The 21,052-nt window shown below is 36.1% G+C and overlaps 3 protein-coding genes across 3 annotated transcripts in view; all 3 read right to left on the minus strand.

The window, feature by feature from the left end:
- The window catches only part of LOC126758939 (irregular chiasm C-roughest protein), a 724,984-nt gene that overhangs the window by 564,247 nt on the left and 139,685 nt on the right, over positions 1–21,052 (minus strand). The window contains exon 3 of the mRNA XM_050473423.1: positions 8,705–8,757. The gene's annotated coding sequence lies outside the window, so the exon portion shown is untranslated. The remainder of the gene's footprint in view (positions 1–8,704; positions 8,758–21,052) is intronic.
- Positions 5,213–5,662, minus strand: LOC126758984 (uncharacterized). The gene has a single exon (XM_050473501.1). The coding sequence runs from the start codon at positions 5,660–5,662 to the stop codon at positions 5,213–5,215; it is 450 nt and encodes a 149-aa protein (XP_050329458.1).
- LOC126759290 (uncharacterized) lies at positions 11,134–12,028 on the minus strand. Its single transcript, XM_050474026.1, has 2 exons — positions 11,926–12,028; positions 11,134–11,861 (listed from the first exon to the last, which is right to left on the minus strand). The coding sequence occupies exons 1-2, from the start codon at positions 12,026–12,028 to the stop codon at positions 11,134–11,136; spliced, it is 831 nt and encodes a 276-aa protein (XP_050329983.1).

Below are 21,052 nucleotides of genomic sequence, written 5' to 3' on the forward strand. Positions count from 1 at the left end.
GTTCTTATAACACAAAGTAATCACGCATATGTGACAATGGTTCATATAATTCAATATAAGCATGCATACATATGTCACTCAGAGAGTGCTTTTTTACATTCTCTGTGTGTCTTTATATATTTTGTATATTTTTCTACAAAGCAATTCTCTTTATTTATTCTCAGTCATTTTACATATATTTCTGCCACTGAAAGTGCTCAATTCTGCTAAATAGCCAGAGCTCGGCGAATTCCTCCATCTGATTCTATCAGCTCTGTTAGCCGCGCAATCGAACCGTCATACAGATTTCGATTTGCACCTTCTCTATACTTTTAAGTTCTCTGACTCAGTATAGCTTTTCACTCAACGTACTCAAATATTTGAGTTTAGTTAAAGAGTATACATACATGAATTAATACCCAAATGCCCAAAAGTATGCAATGAAATATAATAATACAATAATTTTATTAGCCAATTCCAAGCGCTGTAATTTAGTTGCAAGTTTTGCTTGTGATTACAACACCAACGAGGATAATAGATATATATCTGTATGGAAAGCTAATGGTTGTAAGAATGTTATGTAAGGAAAAGGATAATAATCACCCAAACCTCGTATAAGGGTAAGGTTCGGACCTACTAAAATTTTGATTACTTTGTATATGAAAACTCAGAAAACTTTAACCGCAACCACTGGAATCACAAGAGGTTCTCGTGAAAATATGTTCACAGTTTGCACAACGATAACGGTAACACCCATCTCTGGGAAAAATTCGAGATCTTGGAAAACATTTGGGGGATTTGTGTGAAATTCAGCTTCTTTACACAGATTGACAGTTCATCGAAGTCCAATTATGCTCTTCTACTTCTTGAAGAAACCATTCAAATATTAATGAATATAAATATCTCATATCTTTTGTGACAACTCTGATTCGAAAAAAAATACAATATCTTAAGCAAATTAGTATCCGGACTTATATTTTCCAACATATTTTGATTGTCAAATACTTATGTATTCAACACAGAAACGTAAATAAAGAAGCTGTGTCCAAATTGAAGCAAGCAAAATTCCATTTAGAAAGCCCAAAAGTACATGAAGCCACCAGAGTCAACTCCAACATGCCTATACGAGACTTGGGTGGAAATTGGGCCAGAAGTTACGAGGAAAAAACTAATTGGTTTGCAAATTACCTAGAAAAGGTATGTCAATCTTACCCAACACAGCTAATGAGTCACTCAAGTCTTTTAAGATTTCACCTTACGAAACTATTAGAATCATAAAAGAACTTAATCCAAAAAAATCGCCGGGACAGGATAATATTACCCTAAAAATGCGAATTGAGTTACCAAATATGGCTGTAGAAGTGCTCTCTTTGCTCTTCAATGGAATTCTGAGTTTTAGATACTATTCAATTTCATTGAAAAAGTCGGCGATTATTCTAATAGATAAATCTGGAAAGGAATTAACACAGTCGTTTTCATACCGACCAATCAGTATCCTACCCTGTCTATATAAAATATTTGAAAAAGTCTTACTATCAAAGATGTCTCTTTTCCTTAACGAAAATAATATAATACCAACGCACCAATTCGGTTTTCGTGCTAAACATGGCACTGTAAAGCATGTAAATATAATTACTAACGAAATCATGAAAGCATTCGAGTACATAGAGTACTGTTCAGCAATAGTTCGAGATAGATCTTGAAAATAGTGCCATCTTTTTATATAAGATTAAAAACATTTTACTTTTAGAATTGTAAAAAACATTGGAGGGAACACTTCTCCAGCCTGCTGAATGGCAGTGAACGCACAACGCCAGGAGAAGGCGAACCCGATTCCCCACTCGATAACGATGGAGCAGACGTTCCATTGCCCGACCACGAAGAAGTTCGAATAGCAATTGCCCGACTGAAGAACAACAAAGCGGCCGGGGCCGACGAATTGCCAGCCGAGCTACTCAAACACGGCGGCGAAGAACTGATAAGGAGCATGCATCAGCTTCTTTGTAAAATATGGTCGGACGAAAGCATGCCCAACGATTGGAATTTAAGTGTGCTATGCCCAATCCACAAAAAAAGGAAGCCCCAATCTGCGCCAACTACCGTGGGATTAGCCTCCTCAACATCGCATATAAGGTTCTATCGAGCGTATTGTGTGAAAGATTAAAGCCCACCGTCAACAAACTGATTGGACCTTATCAGTGTGGCTTCAGACCTGGAAAATCAACAACCGACCAGATATTCACCATGCGCCAAGTCTTGGAAAAGACCCGTGAAAGGAGAATCGACACACACCACCTCTTCGTCGATTTCAAAGCTGCTTTCGACAGCACGAAAAGGAGCTGCCTTTATGCCGCGATGTCTGAATTTGGTATCCCCGCAAAACTAATACGGCTGTGTAAACTGACGTTGAACAATACGAAAAGCTCCGTCAGGATCGGGAAGGACCTCTCCGAGCCATTCGATACCAAACGAGGTTTCAGACAAGGCGATTCCCTATCGTGTGACTTTTACAACCTGCTTCTGGAGAAATTAGTTCGAGCTGCAGAAATAAATAGAGAAGGTATTGATATCATCGGCCTCAACACCCGCGCCGTTAGTTCTGCTTTCTTTAGGCTGGACAAGGAAGCACAGAAAATGGGTCTAGCAGTGAACGAGGGCAAAACGAAATATCTCCTGTCATCAAACAAACAGTCGTCGCACTCGCGACTTGGCTCTCACGTCCCTGTTGACAGTCATAACTTTGAAGTTGTAGATAATTTCGTCTATTTAGGAACCAGCATTAACACCACCAATAATGTCAGCCTGGAAATCCAACGCAGGATTGCTCTTGCCAACAGGACAGCTACTTCGGACTGAGTAGGCAATTGAAAAGTAAAGTCCTCTCTCGACGAAAAAAAGCTAAACTCTATAAGTCGCTCATAATTCCCGTCCTGCTGTATGGTGCAGAGGCTTGGGCGATGACAACAACCAATGAGTCGACGTTACGAGTTTTCGAGAGAAAGGTTCTGCGAAAGATTTATGGTCCTTTGCGCATTGGCCACGGCGAATATCGCATTCGATGGAACGATGAGCTGTACGAGATATACGACGACATTGACATAGTTCGAATTAAAAGGCAGCGGCTACGCTGGCTAGGTCATGTTGTCCGGATGGACGAAAACACTCCAGCTCTAAAAGTATTCGACGCAGTACCCGCCGGGGGAAGCAGAGGAAGAGGAAGACCTCCACTCCGTTGGAAGGACCAAGTGGAGAAGGACCTGACTTCGCTTGGAATATCCAATTGGCGCCACGTAGCGAAAAGAAGAAACGACTGGGGCGCTGTTGTTAACTCGGCTATAATCGCGTAAGCGGTGTCTACGCCAATTCAGAAGAAGAAGAAAAACATTGGAGTCTTATATACATAAATAATAGACAATTTATGGTTAAAGTAGGAGATTTCAAAACAGATGAACGACATATAAGGGCTGGTGTACCACAGGGCAGTGTTTATAGCCCAATTCTATACATCATATACACAGCAGATCTTCCAACAGCTGATAATGTATTGACTTTAACTTTAGCGGATGACACAGCTTTAGTGAGCCGTAATAAGAATCAAGAATATTAGCGGAGCACTTAAGTTCTGTCAAAGAAAGGCTAGCCAACTGGCGCATAACTGTGAACGAACAAAAGTGTAAGCATTTTACGTTTTCGCTAAGACCAAAAATGTATTCGGCAGTAAAAATGAACAATATTTTGGTACCCCAAGCGAATGAAGTAACTTATCTTGGTATTCACCTAGATAGAAGACTTACGTGGAGAAAGCATATATGTATCTAGCAAAATAACTTGCATGAAGATAAGAGCTGCAAATTTAAATTGGCATTTAAATAAAAACTCTAAACTTAGCCTAGACAATAAAGTGCTTTTATATAATGCGGTCATAAAGCCGATTTGGATGTATGGCATTCAACTGCAGGGTATAGCCTGTGCAACTAATATTGATATAATACAAAGGTTCCAACTGTAAATGCTTAGAACAATCACGTGTTCACCATGGTACATGCGTAACGAAAATATCCATAAAGATCTTGGTATACCTATGGTAAAAAAAGAAGCAGAGGACAGCAGAATGAAATATTGGGTAGTCGAAAAAGTTTTGTCGTATTTTGTCAATAGATGTCGTTGCAGTCGTATATCTCCAGAGCCACTAATCACATTGTGTGATACCATACAGTGTTGGAAAGGTGAGATTTTAAGCTTTACTTAATAAAAAAAAATTAAATTCGGAGAAGTTGAAAAAAATTTACAGGTGTTAAAAAAAGAGTGAAAATAATTAAGAAATACCCTATATTCTGAAATTTTTGTTAAAAAAAAATGAAGAATGCCACGCAAGCCACCAATGAAATTTGTGAAGTTTAAGGAGACGATGCTGTATAAGTTCATGTAGCACAACTATGGTTCGCTCGCTTCCGTTCTGGAAATTTCGAAATTTCGATTTACACTGATGAAAGTTTTATACTGATGGAATAATTCTTCTAGCGGAAAAATGGCAAAAAGTGGTGGACCAAAATGGTATATATTTGTTTATTTATTTATTAGTATAAATATAAAAATAAGTTGAAGTTTGAATAGAAATACGAAGAGTCTTTTTCGACTATCCAATATACTTATATAATTTATGTATATAAGAAAGAAGATTTCTGAAAACCTTAAGTCTACTGACTTTTTAATCTGATTTTTGAAGTGAGGGTTCTTAATTAAAAATTAAATTAAATTTTAATTTAATTAATTATTAATTCAATTAAAAAAAAAAATTATTTTTTTTATATAAAGTTTAGGGTTATGTGAACAATGTTTTAATAACAAAGACTTAAATATTTTTATCACCTAGAACTCTATCATAGAAGGGTCTACAAGACTCATAATTTGTTGGAAATGAGCTTAAACCATCTTCAACTCTTAAACTAACCCAAACACGCTCCTCTTCTCCCTCTTCATAACCTCAGATCGACCGTAAATTATGTTTCCTTTCATTTTTGTTATTTTATATTTCGTTACCAATGGGTTCCACTTTACTTTTTTCCCTTACTATAATGTTTTTTTGCTTTTCAAAATTTACTACTCTGGTCTAACAAGCGAGTTTATAGGACGAAAAATAAAGAAACAAGTTTAAAAGTCAATTTCGGTTTATTTTCTATAAAATTCTGCATCATTTAATTGCACTAAAATATGCACTTGATGTCACATGCTCTCAACCAATTTGATGGGCAATTTTTTTGAAATATCGCTTGGGTTTCTTAACCAGCTGCCGACGTATAATACGTTGGATTTTACGCCAGGGCCGCTTTTTCGAGCGTTCATCGTCAGCCACCCAATCGTCCGCATCCTCGTTGTGCAGCTGTATCATTGCCGCGCTTGAGCTTGCACCCGGCTTCTCCACCAACTGCAGTTTGCCGCTGTCAATAAGTTTTTGCAACTGCGCTTTGTTGAGCTCAACAAGTCTGTAACCATTTGGATTATGCTCGTGTTCAATTTCATCATCGATTTCTTCGCTCACATCCATGTCCGCTTCTTTCTCCGCTAATTCCGCATTTGTGGCATCCAGCGAGGATTGTGACAAGCGCAGTAATACCAGGGGTTTTTGTAACGGTTCTGTTTGCGCAGTTAAAGGACACTTTGGTTTGAAATTGGCATCCTTCATGAAGGCAATGTGCGATACAGCCGCAGCGTTTACTGTAAAAGTTGATATTTTCGATTTTGCTTGATAATTTTTTTATTTTAATTTCTTACCATCTGTCAGGCAAATTAACACACTAATCGCCAAAAAAAGCAATACACAATGTCTTTTAAACATTTTGCTCTCAAAATTTTGTACTGAAAATGTTAATTAATTGCCACTGTTTGTGGTTCCATTCACCTTTAATACTCGTTTCCAAGTGAGAATCGAACAGAAAGGTTACCGTAATTTATAGAATTTCAATAAAAAATGCTCTTTTATTTATTTTTTGCAATTCATGTTCTTTGTCGATAGTTTTGGTACTCAAATAGCCTCTTGTCTCGAACTTTTTACATACAAATGCCGAGCGCGCATTAAGGCATGACTCTAATTGATGAGAAAAAGCTGTCAAAAAATGGCCACTGTTTGATGGTCACTCCAAGTTTCCCTATATAAAGATAGCATATACATACATATATGTACATATGTACTAATGTATGGAATTTTATTTAATTCTATCGCTTGTGAAACAATGTACTTTGCGCATATGTAGTGGTGGCTGTTGACCTATATTTAATGTGAACGTACTTTTTGATGGACTTAAGTAGCAATCGACTCAATTATAACATTGAGCAGCCGTAAAATGTACCAAATTGAAGTGTTTTAGTCATATTTTTGATATAATTCTACATAAGAGATATTCTGGGAGTTACGCTTACACATATAAAATGTCTCACTATGGACTGGTAAAGTGAAGTATGTATGTCGATGAGCAAACACTTGCCGGGTGCGCCAATTTGTTATTTTGTCAAAGCTTCTTTTTATTTGTCAATTAAAAGAGATATGTGGGTGGAGAAAAACAACAGAAAACTGAAACACTTATTATAATGGGTTGTCAAAAAAGTCTTGCGGTATTTTTATTGATTTTTTTTTATTGAAATTGAAATGAATTTTTGATGACTCATGCCCAGCTCTTGATCGATGCTACGGCTGATACTATGCCGGTCTCTTTCGACCATATCAGCGATTTCATCGCAATTTTCGACGACAGGCCTTCCGGAGCGTGGCGCATCTTCGACCACCTCTGCACCAGAACGAAAACGTTGAAACCATCGTTGTGCGGTGGAAATGGAAACTGTATCGGCACCGTAAACTGCACAAATTTTATTGGCGGCTTGAGATGTATTTTTGCCTTTTATAGTAGTAGTACTGTAAAATATGCCGTATTTTCTCTTTATTTTGCTCCATGTTTGCGACGCTATAACTCACGAACGACATGACATGACATGACCCGATGCGACGAATAAAACTAGAACTACGCGCTTTCAGCGCCAACTAGCGAAAATACCGCAAGACTTTTTGACAACCTATTATAAGGCAACTAGCATATAGTTTCCGAACTACTATGTAGTCATGGCTCAGTATTTCGAATTTCGTATGGCTAGTAATATCATGATACTTTGTCCTGACTTTTTGAGAATTTTGAGAAGTACGGATTATAGGAATTGGCATCAGTGCTCCAATTTGTGTAAAAATAAATAAAATTTAATAAAATATGATGTGTATTGAAATTGAAAATCGATATATGTATTAAGTAGATTCGCAATAACTTGTAAATATTTGCGGTTAAATTTTGGTTAAATATTAACATACTAATATATCATTTGACATGATACATACCTCGCAATGATTCACAATGTTGAAACGCAGAAAATCACGTTTTCATAAAGTATTCAAAGAACAGCTATTTTCTGGAGTTAAATTTTTCCCAACTAATCAATTAGAAACGTTTTTAAAAAAAATTAAAATACAAACTAAAAATTGATGTAATTTTGACACTTTAAAAATCGATGGAAAAAAATAAAAAACAATTCTCTTGCTGAATTCCTTAAAATCACATATTCCTTATAATTTTCACACATGTCAGACTATTCACCATAATGTTGTTTGTAATTTATAAAATAATCAAAGTAAATAAATCTGAATGTTGTGGGCAAAATATAGTAAGACTTATTAATTTAAATTTCACGGCAAAATCCATTCGTCGAAATTTTTTTTTCTTAGTTGGTATGGCTGTCAGTGACATCTTTGCCAAATGTCATATCAAAATAATTGTTGGTGCTTAGTATATCTTGTCTTTCTGAAATACATAAAGCGCTTTTGGCTATTTTTATGATGAGTGAAATTATGCAACAAAGAAGTTCCATTAATTTTTAGGTGCGGAATAAAATTTCTGGCGCCGAAACTTTCAGAATGTGAAAAGAGGCCTTCGGTGATAATGGTTTGTCGAGAGCAAGTGGACGATGTTGTAGCGGCAGAATTCTACCGAATAGACAGTTCTTGACCGAATAAAAATCCGGATCCCTTTCAGTTACGTAGACCGAACTGTCGTGGGAATGTGTCGCGAATAAGAGTTTTTAATTGGTACAAATTATTCAAAGAGGGTCGAGAGCGTGTTGACGTGGTTCAGTCCAAGACAGCCAACATTAACTGATGATCAACACGTCAATAAGAAAAATGAATTAGTGCTTGAGATTAGACGATTAACAGTGAGAAATGTAACTGCCATCGTTGGAAACGTTGGACGCATTTACGGTTCGACAATTCTTGATTCTTGCACCACGATAATGCACCGTCGCATACTGCATTGATTCTTCAAGAGTTTTTCGCTAAATTTTCAACTAACACCATACTGCAACCACAGTATTCGCCTGATTTAACTCCATGAGACTTCTGGCCCTTCGACAAACTCAAACGACTGCGGGAAAACCGTTTTGAGTCAATTGAAGACATTAAACGTGGATCGCTACGCGTATTGAAAGCTATTCCGGAAATGCACTTTAACAACCATTTCGAGGCTTGGAGAAAACGTTATCAGAAATGTTTGGGGGGTGGGATAAATTAAGAGTTTTAAAATTATGAACAAAGTCACAAAACATTATTACCCGATAGACGTTTTTTTGGTAGAAGTCATTTAAGATATTCATTAATAAGTAAAAAATAATAACAACAAATTTAAGCACTTACCATTTAAGAAAAATATTCATATGTTCTCTTTTTTAACAAGTGTGTTTGCCGACCTAAAAAATAACAAAAAATTATTATAAGTTTATTTATTGTATAAGATATTTAATTTGCGGTATAATATGATTTAATTTGTGATTTATTTCATTTACAATATCAAAACATGACAACATGAATTAAATATGTAAGTAAACAAAATAAATTTGAAAAAGTTTAAAACAATTTTGAAATTTGGAAAGATATGAGTATGGTTTCAAATGCAACCATTATTATGGAAGTACTTATATAAATATATATAAGTATATTTTGAATCGACACTAATTTTCGAAATACCTTTTTACTTTTATTGAAGCTTTCTAGCGGGCATAGCTAGCATTATGGGGTTACGTGGGTTTACGGGTTTGAAGAAATCAAATTTATTGTCTTATTAACACCTCTTAGAATATTGTTCTAAATTTTCCGGTTGATCCGAGTAATAGTTTTGGGGATACAGTCTTGATAGCTTGTGCGCTCGAAACTGTCTTTTTGAAGTCGTTTGACAAGATTTCTTGAGAACCACTCAACAGATCTTCATGAAATTTTACACAGGTCTTTAAGATACAATTTTTAAAGACTTGGAGAAGGATTTGTATTTCGATTACAACTATTTGCAATAAAAAAATGTGGAGAAATTTTCACTGCAATTTTATTTTTTGTAAAAATGTTTGCCAAAAATCCAATTTTAATTTTTTTCCTTCGTCCAAGTTCTAAGCTAAGGTTTTTACTAAAACACGTATGTTTTCAATTTAGATGATCCTATAAAGAGTTGCCTTGGAAATGGCGTCGCATTGGATGAGTATAAAATATTTGTTTACAAAAATTTCAGAATTTCTTTGCTAATAGTGTATATTTGTAACAATGAAAAAGCTAATAAAATATTTCATTTCTTATATGAGAAAAAATTGTTGAAAAAATGCTGTTTTTTATCAGAGAAAAGCCATGTAACTCCTTATTAGCAACGCACGATATCAGTTTGTAAAGCAAAAATAAGTACAAATTTCGGGGGCAAGTACAAACGTGTCTCCAACTGAGTGCAAGATCGGATACGCCAAAAACAATTGATAATAAAAGCACGAGAATAATGACGATTTATACCCTATCAGGGTTTAAAGCTGAACTTCACAATCGTAGAGTTGAATTGTTACAACCATCTAGTACAGGGGGTAAATAAATAAATTTGAATGATGTGAAACTAATTTGTAATCTTGTTCCCTCTTTTTACAATGTAAAATAAATCAAAGCTTATGTACAAACTAATATTTATTCACTAATTAAGTCGAATTATTTAAAATTTTTCTCAAAATTTCGGCATAATGTTTTCTGTTTTAAGTTGGCAACTATTTCAACTTGTACTAGTTCTAAGTTGTAAAGCACAAAAAAAGTTCAGTAGCTGAAAACTTTAGTTTTTTGCCACTGTGATATTAGCAAATCGTAATTTTTATATCAGCCGCATTATTAACTATAGAAATATTCCAGCTAAGTTATATAAATTAAACTTTCTTCATAAAATAAAAACATATTTGATGGGAACTTAATTATGCCAAGTGGTAAGCATAATAATAAAAATGTAATGGGTTTGCATAAAAAAGGGCTTTTCCAACAATTTTCTCAAATAAAAAATTAAATATTTTATTAGAATTTTTTATTTTTACAAACATCCACTACTAATACAGAAACTGAAATTTGGATTTTTGGCTGACATTTTTACAAAAAAATGAAAATTTCGAGATATTTTTTTTTAAATAGTTGTAAATGGAAAAGAAAATCCAAGTCTTTAAGGATAGTATCTCAAAGATCTGCGTAAAATTTCATGAAGATCGATTAAGTAGTTCTCGAAAAATCTTGCCAACCGACTTCAAAAACACAGTTTCGAGCAAAACGCGTTGAAAGACGGCGCATTTAGCCTAGCACAGGCTCTCAAGGCTGAATCTCCCAAGCTATTACCCAGATCAACCTGAAAATTTAGGACAATATTCTAGTGGTGTTATAGAATTTAATAAGACACTGAAAGAATTAGATTTTTTGAAACCCGTAAGCCCATGTAACCCCTGAAGAAGAGTTGATGGCTTATTAGCAATTTTATAAGAAACGCCTTTCTGGGGGAATATAATTGAAAATTAAAAAAAAATTAAAAATACTATACATACAAAACACTTATGGTCTGCTTTGGATCAGATTTATATAAAAATCCAGTGTCCAAAATATTTCTCAAAACGAATTAACAAACTCCACTTTTACTCTAAAAAATTGTTAATTTATTTAGGTTCCAAATAATAAATAAGTTAATCGCAACATTTCCAGAGCATTTCATAATAAATTAAGGTGCAAGTTTTCATTTCCTTCCTAAAACATTATCCATATGCGTGTATGTAGAATACATTGATTGCTTCAAATTAATTCTGGACGCGACGTCTTTTGCCGCCCTTCCGTCTGCGCACACGGTTGATGCGTTTCTTCTGCACAACACGTCGCTTACCGGGACGATTGCTGGTGTTCAGCATGACCTTCTGACCATTCTTGAAGTATTTACGATATTTTGGTGGTATGCGCACAGTCACCATTTGACCTTTCTTAGCGCCAGGGCGACGTAAATTAACACGTGCCGGATTTCTGGTGGCCTTCGATTCGGATGTGCCGCGAATTTCCTGATCTGTCACCACATATTCTTGGGCGCCGGCAGCGAGTGCTGCTTGCAATTCCTCTTCGTCGGCCGCAGCGACAGCCTCTTCCAGCGCCTGCTCCTCATGGCGTTTGAGTCCATCGCCACGTGATGTTGTTGTGGGTGAGGTGCTGACTGTACCGGTTGCTGTTGGTATGGAACCTGTGGAGGTGACCGTGGTGGAGGTGGGTGAAGTGGTAGAAGTTGGTGAAGTTCCTGAACCTGCGCCGGCAATAACAATTGGAATGATGGGTTGTTGTTGTTGACCGAACATGTTCTTAAAGAGTAAGAATTTCTTCAAGAACAAACGACCACTGGAAGCGTTGGCACCCTTATTGGGTGTGGCGCTTTCATTAGCACTCGCCTCGACTTCGGCGTCACTTTCATCCTCAACGTTTTCAGCATCGCGTGCTTCTTTCACATCAGCGGCGGAACGGAAGCGTGGAAAAACAGCGCGTTGACCTAGAAAATAATGATTTGAGTTAAGAAATTTCAAAAATATTAAATGTTTTGTATCGGTACATACCTTTGGCGGGTTCTGGCTCGGCTTTGGGTTCAGGTTCGGGCTCAGCTTGTGCGCACAGCACCAAGGCGGCCGAAAGGACAAATATGAGTGCGTTATACTTCATTTGGAACTACTTTACCTATGCCGTGCGGTAAAAGAACTTTCCAATGTGTGCGATCAGTAAGAAAGTTAATTGAACTTTGATAGATTATCCAGCCAAGGGAGCCGCTTTTATACGACAGCTTAGAAAAATCGATATGCCACTGAGCAAATAATCACATGGGCAATGACAGTGCATTTGCGGCGTCTAGTTACATGAAATAACTACCATTGTACGGCACTTTTGGGGCGCAACAATGGATCTTACATAGCACACATGAATGTTGCTAGGCTATCACTCTAAGTAGGTAAAGCCTGTGTTCACGTTCAGAAGAAAAAAAAATGGCTTTATTGGAAAATAAAAAGCGTGCAACGAAACAGTTAGATTGCCACCAGCTATTTGCTTAGTACGCAGCCACAATGTGTACAGCAACAGCAACAATAAGGGCTTTGTATATATCTTACCTGCTTAACAGCTCATCTAGCCGTCATCAGCAATGACAGCGACGCACATGCGAGTAGCTTTCGAATGAACTTCATTACAAATGTGCCGAAATGCGTGCAAAATATTCAAATGCGAACTTGACCATTCACTGTTGTTTACCTTTTCTCCACGCTCAGCGTTAAATGGCAAAATGAAGCAAGAACAACAAGTCACCAGCCCCTTGTGGGCAAACCTAGCAAACCATTACATGCCCATACGTAAAGCAAAGTAACGCCTGAATGCATAAACCACTTGAAATAATTGAAGAAATCTCGCACAAAAATTATAGAAGTGCAGAAATGAAAAAGTGAAATTCACGCATGCGTACAAGTACACGAAAATGTGGAGGAATTCAAAAGAAAGAACTAAATATTAAATATGGTGCAAATGCCTACTCATATCATTTAAAATTTCACTAGTTTACCAGGTTTGATTTAAGACCGAATTCTTCAAGAAACAAGTAAGGAAGGGCTAAGTTCGGGTGTCACCGAACATTTTATACTCTCGCATGATAAAGTGATAATAATTTACATATTTCTTTATTTTGCTGTAAAATTAATTAGATTAGATCAATTTGTGTACTTTGAGTATTGAATTGTATTTTCATTTCCTAATGTATATACATATTATACAGAGAAGGCATCAGATGGAATTCAAAATAGCGTTATATTGGAAGAAGGCGTGGTTGTTAACCGATTTCACCCATATTTCGTTCATGTCATCAGGGTGTTAAGAAAATATTATATACCGAATTTCATTGAAATCGGTATAGTAGTTCCTGAGATATGGTTTTTGGTCCATAAGTAGGAGGCGCCACGCCCATTTTCAATTTTGAAAAAAAGCCGGGGTGCAGCTTCCTTCTGCCACTTCTTCCGTAAAATTTAGAGTTTCTGACGGTTTTTGTTAGTCGGTTAACGCACTTTTAGTGATTTTCAACATAACCTTTGTATGGGAGGTGGGCGTGGTTATTATTCAATTTCTTCCATTTTTAAACTAAATATGGAAATGATGGAAGGAAACGACTCTATAGAGTTTGGTTGACATAGCTATAGTAGTTTCCGAGATATGTACAAAAAACTGAGTAGGGGGCGGGGCCCCTGGCTTAGTTGTGACAGTTTATAGGTTTTCGGTTTCCGCCATTTTGTGGGCGTGGCAGTAAGCCGATTTTACCCATCTTCGAACTTAACCTTCTTATGAAGCCAAGAAATACGTGTACCAAGTTCAAGTTCAAGATATCTAAATTTTTACTCAAGTTACAGCTTGCACGGACGGACGGACGGACGGACAGACGGACAGACATACGGACGGACAAATGGACGCACAGACGGACGGACAGACGGACGCACAGACAGACAGACATCCGGATTTCAACTCTACTCGTCACCCTGATCACTTTGGTATATATAACCCTATATCTGACTCTTTTAGTTTAAGGACTTACAAACAACCGTTATGTGAACAAAACTATAATACTCTCCTTAGCAACTTTGTTGTAAGAGTATAAAAACGTTATTGTCGGCTTCATCGAAGCTATAATACCCTTCACAGGTATATATTATGTATGAAAGGGTATATACAAATCTTTGTCTGTACTTTGTTAGGTTAGTTTTTATGGCTTCTACGAGTATATGGTCTAGGGGTCCGATCTGTGCCAAGCCTTTTCAGGATAATTTCCCAAAGGAAACGGTTGTCTGTACAATAACTTGATGTTGAACGATCACTTTGTATGGCAACACTTTTATTGGGGAACGATATCGGCGGTTTAGACAAATGAGTAGCCTCTATGTCTATGAGTGCAAAATTTTATAATGATAGTTCAGAAACCGAGGGATCAATTCACGTATATCCAGACAGCTTTTGGATGTTACAAGCTTCATGGCAAACTATTATACTGTTTAGAGTATAAATATTACAGCTTTTTCTTTACCGATCGGTGTTTATATTTCACTAGAAATTATCTATATATGAATATGTAAGTATGTAAAAAAGTTTGCAGTAAAAAATGTAATTTTTGTGACCCTTTTAAAAATAAGTTAAAAACTCCTAAGTAAACGAGTAAAAACGTTGACTTCGGTTGATCCGAAGCTATAATACCCTTCACAAATATAAAATACTCCACACAAGAACTTACTTTTGATGGTTAGTTTCAGTTTGTATGACAGTTGTATGTAATTGTAAGCATTTTATGTTAACTAGCTACAATGAAATAAAAAACAAGAAAACACATTAACTTCGGCTGCACCGAAGCTAATATACCCTTCACGGGGTGCATATATTTTAGTAACTATGTGTCCAGTTTGTATGGAAGATGTGTGCTATAGTAATCCGATCTGAACAATTTATGCGAAGATTATATTATTACCTGAAGCAGTAATCCAAGTCAAATTTCATGAAGATAAAACCTCAAATGCGAAAGTTTTCCATACAAGAACTTGATTCCGATCGTTCAGTTTATATGGCAGCTATATGTTATAGTGGTCCGATATTGGCAGTTCCGACAAATGAGCAGCTTTTTGAAGAGAAAATGACGTTTGCAAAATTTCAAAACGATATGTTAAAAACTGAGGGACTAGTTCGTATATGTATATACAGACGGACAGACAGACAGACGGATATGGTTAAATCGACTTAGCTCAACATATTGATCATTTATATACATACTTTATAGGGTCTCCGACGCTTCCTTCTGGGTGTTACAAACTTAATATATCCTGTTCAGGGTATAAAAATAAGCGAAGAGAAAAGCATTGTGTACGAAATCTTCGTTTGCATGTAAATTTCATTAAAGAAATAAAATTAATATGATATTTAAACAATTCGTACGAGTAATCAATAAACGCTTCGTATGTATATCAAAGTGGATTTAGTGAAAAGATGTGCAAAAAGATGTAGTCTTACTCAACCAACAACCGTATTACTTATTGTCGAATCAAACATGTAAATATAACAGATAAAGATAGAGATAGAGATCAAGACCATTGAATTTTTGTTCTAATAACGAGTTAAGTCTGTACGATTATTGTGGTTATATTTGGGGGATTTGTAAAATCAACGGCTTTTTTAAGACTATGTATCCCACTAACCGAAGGGACAAAAATTAATATATACACCTGTTCAGTATAACTTGAAGTTTATTCTGCGAGATTGTAAGGGGTTACATGGGCTTACGAGTTTCAAAAAATCCGATTTTTTTTTGTTGTCTATTAAATTCTGCAACACCTCTAGAAAATTGTCCTAATTTTTACATTGATCCGAGAATAGTAGTTTCGGACACACAGCCTTGAGCACTTGTGCGTTCGAGGCTAGGTAGGCTAAGTGCGCCGTCTTTAAACGCGTTTTTCTCGAAACTGTGTTTTTGAAGTCGTTTGGCAAGATTCCTCGAGAACTACTTAATCGATTTTCATGAAATTTCACACAGGTTTTTGAGAAACAACTCTCAAAGACTTGGACAAAGGATTTTTTTGGATTACAACTATTTGAATAAAAAAACATTGCGAAATTTTCAATTAAATTTTCTTTTTTTTTGTAAAAATGTCTGTCGAAAATCCACTTTTCAGTTCTCTTTACCTTCGTCCAAGTTGTAACTTAAGGTTTTAAGTAAAACAAGTATTTCTTCACTTTAGATGATCCCATAAGGAGTTATCCTGCCAACGCAGGTGTATCTTTTTTCCGAGGGGGATTTCATAATTTCTTTGCTAATAGAGTCTGTTTGTGGAAATAAAAAATTCTAGTAAAACATTTAATTTTTTATATGTGTCGAAATGAGCGAAAATTCCCTCCTAAATAGCACACTCCAATACAACACATCACTCACCACATCAACACGATATTCAAGGAAAAAACACATCACTGATGCACCTCCATACATAAACCACACTTACGAGTCCCATTACATACAAGCACCACACATCGCTACATATACGACTAAACCACACACAATTTCACCACGGATGAGGACACCACACTTTGTTCTTAAACTTACAAAAAGGATGGTGAAGCTGGACTTTTTTCATACTTTTTATTAGATTAAAAACGTACACCGACGCACGCGTACACGAGTCTTTTTATGAGAAAGCATTCTTTAGCGAGAAAGCAGACCAATTAAAAAGGGAGTTAAATTATATAAAAGTGTGAATAATTTATATCAAAGAAGGAAAAGAAATTAAAAATAAATTGTATTGTAATATTTTAACGCAAGTGTAAAACAATAAAAAAACAAATAAATTTTATTGAAGTCTAAATAACTGATCTCAAAAGAAAAGAAATTAAACATAAATTGTATAAAAATTCAAAACGTATATGAAATCATCGAAAATAAAACGAAAAGGAGTGAAACGAAAGTCAAAGGTGTATAATTTCCAATCTATCGGTATAAATAAATGAAAATGCTCCTGAATAAATTACGCAAAGAATTAAATAATATGAGAAAGAATTGTTTAAAAAATGTTATATTTTGCCCGAGGAAACCCATGTAACCCTGAAATTAAAAGCGTACTAAATACAGCGTCATAATATTTGATACCTGAAATTGAAGCTCGTGGTCTCGGCGACATTTGGTTTCAACAAGACGGCGCCAATTCCCACACATCGCATCAATCAATGGATATATTGAGAGAAAACTTCAATGAGCAGTTAATTTTAAGTATTGGGACGGTCGATTGACCACCAAGATCGTATGAAATCATACCGTTATACTTTTGCCTTTGTGATATGTAAAGTCTTAAGTCTATATGGACAATCCTGCTTCGATGCAGGCCTTGGAGTAAAACATCACCGTGGCGTGTCTTTCGCCAGTTGCCTGTCGAAATGCTCGAACAGAGGTTATCGAAAATTAAGCTCAACGGATGGATCTGAGACGTAGCCGTGGCCAACATTTGAAAGAGATAATCTTCAAAAACAAATGCCAAATAATGTTCTTTCGAAAGGTAATAAATATTCCTTTTAAATTTTAAAGTTTCAGTGTTTTTTCTTTAAAAAGGGAGGGAACGTCGAAATGTACTATGTATTATATGTGCTTTAAAATAACTAGCTCTACTTTTCTAACACTTTTTGTCACAAGAAGGCTTCAATGATAAAAGGTTTGAATTTGGAAACGAGAAAAACTACAGTCGGTTGAGTTTATGTTTAATAACAAAGTCAATAGAAATGCAAAATTTTCATTTTCGTTTTGTGGATAGAGGAGTTGCTACTTATTACTATTTAATATAAATAATTTGATGATATTAGTTTTATTTCAATGTAATGGCTTTCGCTTAGCACATATGTATGATATTTTAAATTAAACTATTCAATTAAAAGTAAAATATATCAAATATTAACTGAAATTTCACCAAAAACATCACCGGTTTTTGAGGTGCAATTAAAAGATTGTTTTTTCTCTAATTATATCTGATCAGTGTTAAGCCTAACTAATTTACATGTTAATTATAGCACAGTGAACAAACGTGTTGCTTAAAGAAAGTGTTAAATAGAATAAAGGCGATTTTGAAGTTCTTTAATTAGTATTTTCTATTTGCATTGCATATTTTCAGGCAGTCGAAATACATGTCGATCGTGGCAATGATTAAAAACTGCATAAAAATCTACATTTTGTGTAGTTTTGGTGAATCAAAATTATTCTTATTCGTTAACAATACAATTCTTAGGTGAATGTAGGTTAAAGATGTAAAAAAAATTAAAAAATTCAGTCTTTAGAATAGATTTTTTTCGATATTTTAAATAAAACATGTATTTTATAATATATGTTTGCATATTCGGACTTTTTATTCAGCTCAGATAGCCCACTAGTAGGCTACGCTCCTTCGTAGGTTAATTTGCTAAAATAGCTCAATTAGCTGAAGTTATTAAGAACGTTAAAAGTTCTGAAGTTTTTAGCGGAAATATACTTTCGTGGGGAATGAAATCGTGTTTAGATTATAATTTTTATGTTTTTATGAAAACTAGAACACGAATCGTGAAGATATCTTTTCAAAGAAAATAATTTTCCATCAAAAGATACAAATGCTATATCCTATATTACTCCGATATCGATGATTGACAAATGAGAGTTTCTGGTCATACCATCCAAAATAGACATTGAAAATTTCTTTTGGACTTCATATGAAATATTTTGGAGCTGTAAATTTTCAAAAATTTAATACTTGAAAAAAATACCTTTAAACTTTTGAGTATACGAGCAGCCTAATGCTTACGATTGAATGGAATCGTTGAATTGTTTTCGATTTTTAACAAAAAGTACATTTTTATAAATAAATTTTTTTTTTTTTAAATTTTGAACTTTTTTATAATAAATTTTTTTTATTATAAATCATCACGACTGTACAAATTTGAGAATGGAAATTAAGAACTCCGTTCCCAATAATTTTTTAATCTTCACCCTCCATATTCCGGACGTACGTTTGTTCGTACTCGATCTCTGCAACGCATTCTTCTTCGTTAAAGGCATTACGAAGGACATAAACTGTGGAGTTCTATCGTCCAATAACTCTCGTCTCCTCAATAGTGAAGACACTTGAAGCTTTGCTACTGCTGACCTTCACACTCCACCTGAGCTTAGCAAGCCACCAGCATGGCTTCCGGCAAGTGCACAGTACCACAACAGCACTTAGTCTAGATAGTTCGTGGCCTTAACCAGAAATCACCTTGCGAGACAACGATCCTCGTAGTGTTGAACTCGTCAAAAGCTTTTGACACCGTCAAAACCGTCTTGCTACTGCAAGACAACGAAAAAATTCCGCTCCGTCCAGGACTGAAGAGGTGAACCATGAACCACCTGAGCGGTCGTCAATCATCTGTACTATTTCGAGGTAAAAACTCAAAACTGGTGTGAATTAAAAAAAGGGTTCCGCAGGGTGGTGTCTTCTCCCCGCTATTGTTTAACTTCTACATCTCTAAACTCCAGCAGCCACCAAAGGAAACTTTCTTCACCTCGTACGCTGACGATTGTACGATATTGACGTCGGGCAATGTAATCGATGGAAAGTGTTCAAAGGTAAACGGTTGTCCCTCCGACCTTTCTCGCTGTACGGATCTTAATATTCTCTCCCACTTAATCCACAGCGACCATATTCACAAACTGGATGAAGTAGCACAGACTTGACCTGTATATTGCAGTCGATGGCGTTAAGATTCCGGCTGTCAATTATCGTAAGATTTTAGGTGTGACATTTGACATTCTGTGCTCCTTCCTTCTTCACATGACCGCGATTATCGCCAAAGTTACAGAGCCGCAACAAAGTCCTCAAGTCGATAGTCGGTAGCTCATAGGGACAGGACAAAGAAGCGTTATTGGCAACTTACAAGGCAATCGGCCGGCCGGTTCTTAACTACGACGCCCCAATATGTTCGCCTGGATGCAATGAAACGCAGTTGAGGAAGCTCGAAATTTGATAGAACACTGCACTCCGAACTACGACATCATGCCTCTTGATGTCTCTTCAGGGAGTTCCTGCTGAAGTGCTTTCGGAGAAACTATCCCTGCAGTCACCTATTTGGAGCGGAAAGTCATTCCTCAACTACGTCGATGACATCAAAAAGTACGCCGACTAGACTTCGGACGCAACTAACTGCCGACAAGCACAGACCACCAATTTAGTGAATGGCGTACTTGGAGTTGTAGTTGCCGCGAGAAGCGATTGTGAGCCTTGCGCAGCTTCATACTGGCAACTTAGCAGGTTAAACTCCTACTTATCCTGAATAGACCCCGGCGTATCTATTATATGTACTGCGTCAATTAGTCTGCATATGGCTGTGGCCACCTCTTTGCATGTCCCACTAACCCCACTCATCTGACACCCCTCTCCTTTTGGTCCGACCCCGCCGAAACAGCACGTTTCTTTGGCCTACCGTTGGATGACGTCGATGACAACTTACATATCTAATCCTTATCATCCTAACGAGGATAAGTTACGCGTTACAACAACAACATATACTGCTGTTGCGTCATGCTTTTACGATCAGAAGTTATCCTTCAAGTTCAGACATGATTCGCAGCGATCAAGTTCGAATGAAGTAAGTGAGTTTGGGTATTATATAAGAAAACTACAAAGAACAGAAAAATGTTGTAAACATTTGATTTTATCTCTAATATTATGCTTATACACACATACACATAAGTAGGTGAATTTTAGCATTTCAACTGTACTTAACTAGCTTATAAATACATTTTCTTAGTTCAGTGCATTCGCTACTCATAAAGCGTTGTCTCATCTCTTTCAATTATAATACTCCAATGGACTTGTCAAAGCTACATCAGGTCGGTAACCAGCTATCCGACCCATGTCATCATCTGATGAATTGTTCTCGATGTCATTCTCTTCAATCACTTTATCGTGATGTTCATCATCATTATCGTTAAATTCCTCATCATCATTTTCGTCCTTAACATTATCACCTAAATCGTTAACGTCGTCGTAGTTCTCATAAATGTCATCATTATGCTCCTTATCATCGTCACTGAGCAAGTGATCGGCTCTATCATTGCTATCATCAGCAAGTGAGTCACTAACAACTTCATCATCGAGTTCGTAATCGTCAAAATCACTTGAAGCTTGAAGCGATTCGTGT

Source organism: Bactrocera neohumeralis, chromosome 5 (assembly GCF_024586455.1).
Source record: "Bactrocera neohumeralis isolate Rockhampton chromosome 5, APGP_CSIRO_Bneo_wtdbg2-racon-allhic-juicebox.fasta_v2, whole genome shotgun sequence".
In the NCBI taxonomy this organism is placed as follows: Eukaryota; Metazoa; Arthropoda; class Insecta; order Diptera; family Tephritidae; genus Bactrocera; species Bactrocera neohumeralis.

Coding starts and splice junctions, on each gene's coding strand:
- LOC126758984 (XM_050473501.1), bottom strand. CDS start 5,662: ATGAAGGATGCCAATTTCAAACCAAAGTGTCCTTTAACTGCGCAAACA.
- LOC126759290 (XM_050474026.1), bottom strand. CDS start 12,028: ATGAAGTATAACGCACTCATATTTGTCCTTTCGGCCGCCTTGGTGCTG. Junction 11,862..11,925: donor CGAGCCAGAACCCGCCAAAG/GTATGTACCGAT, acceptor ATTATTTTCTAG/GTCAACGCGCTGTTTTTCCA.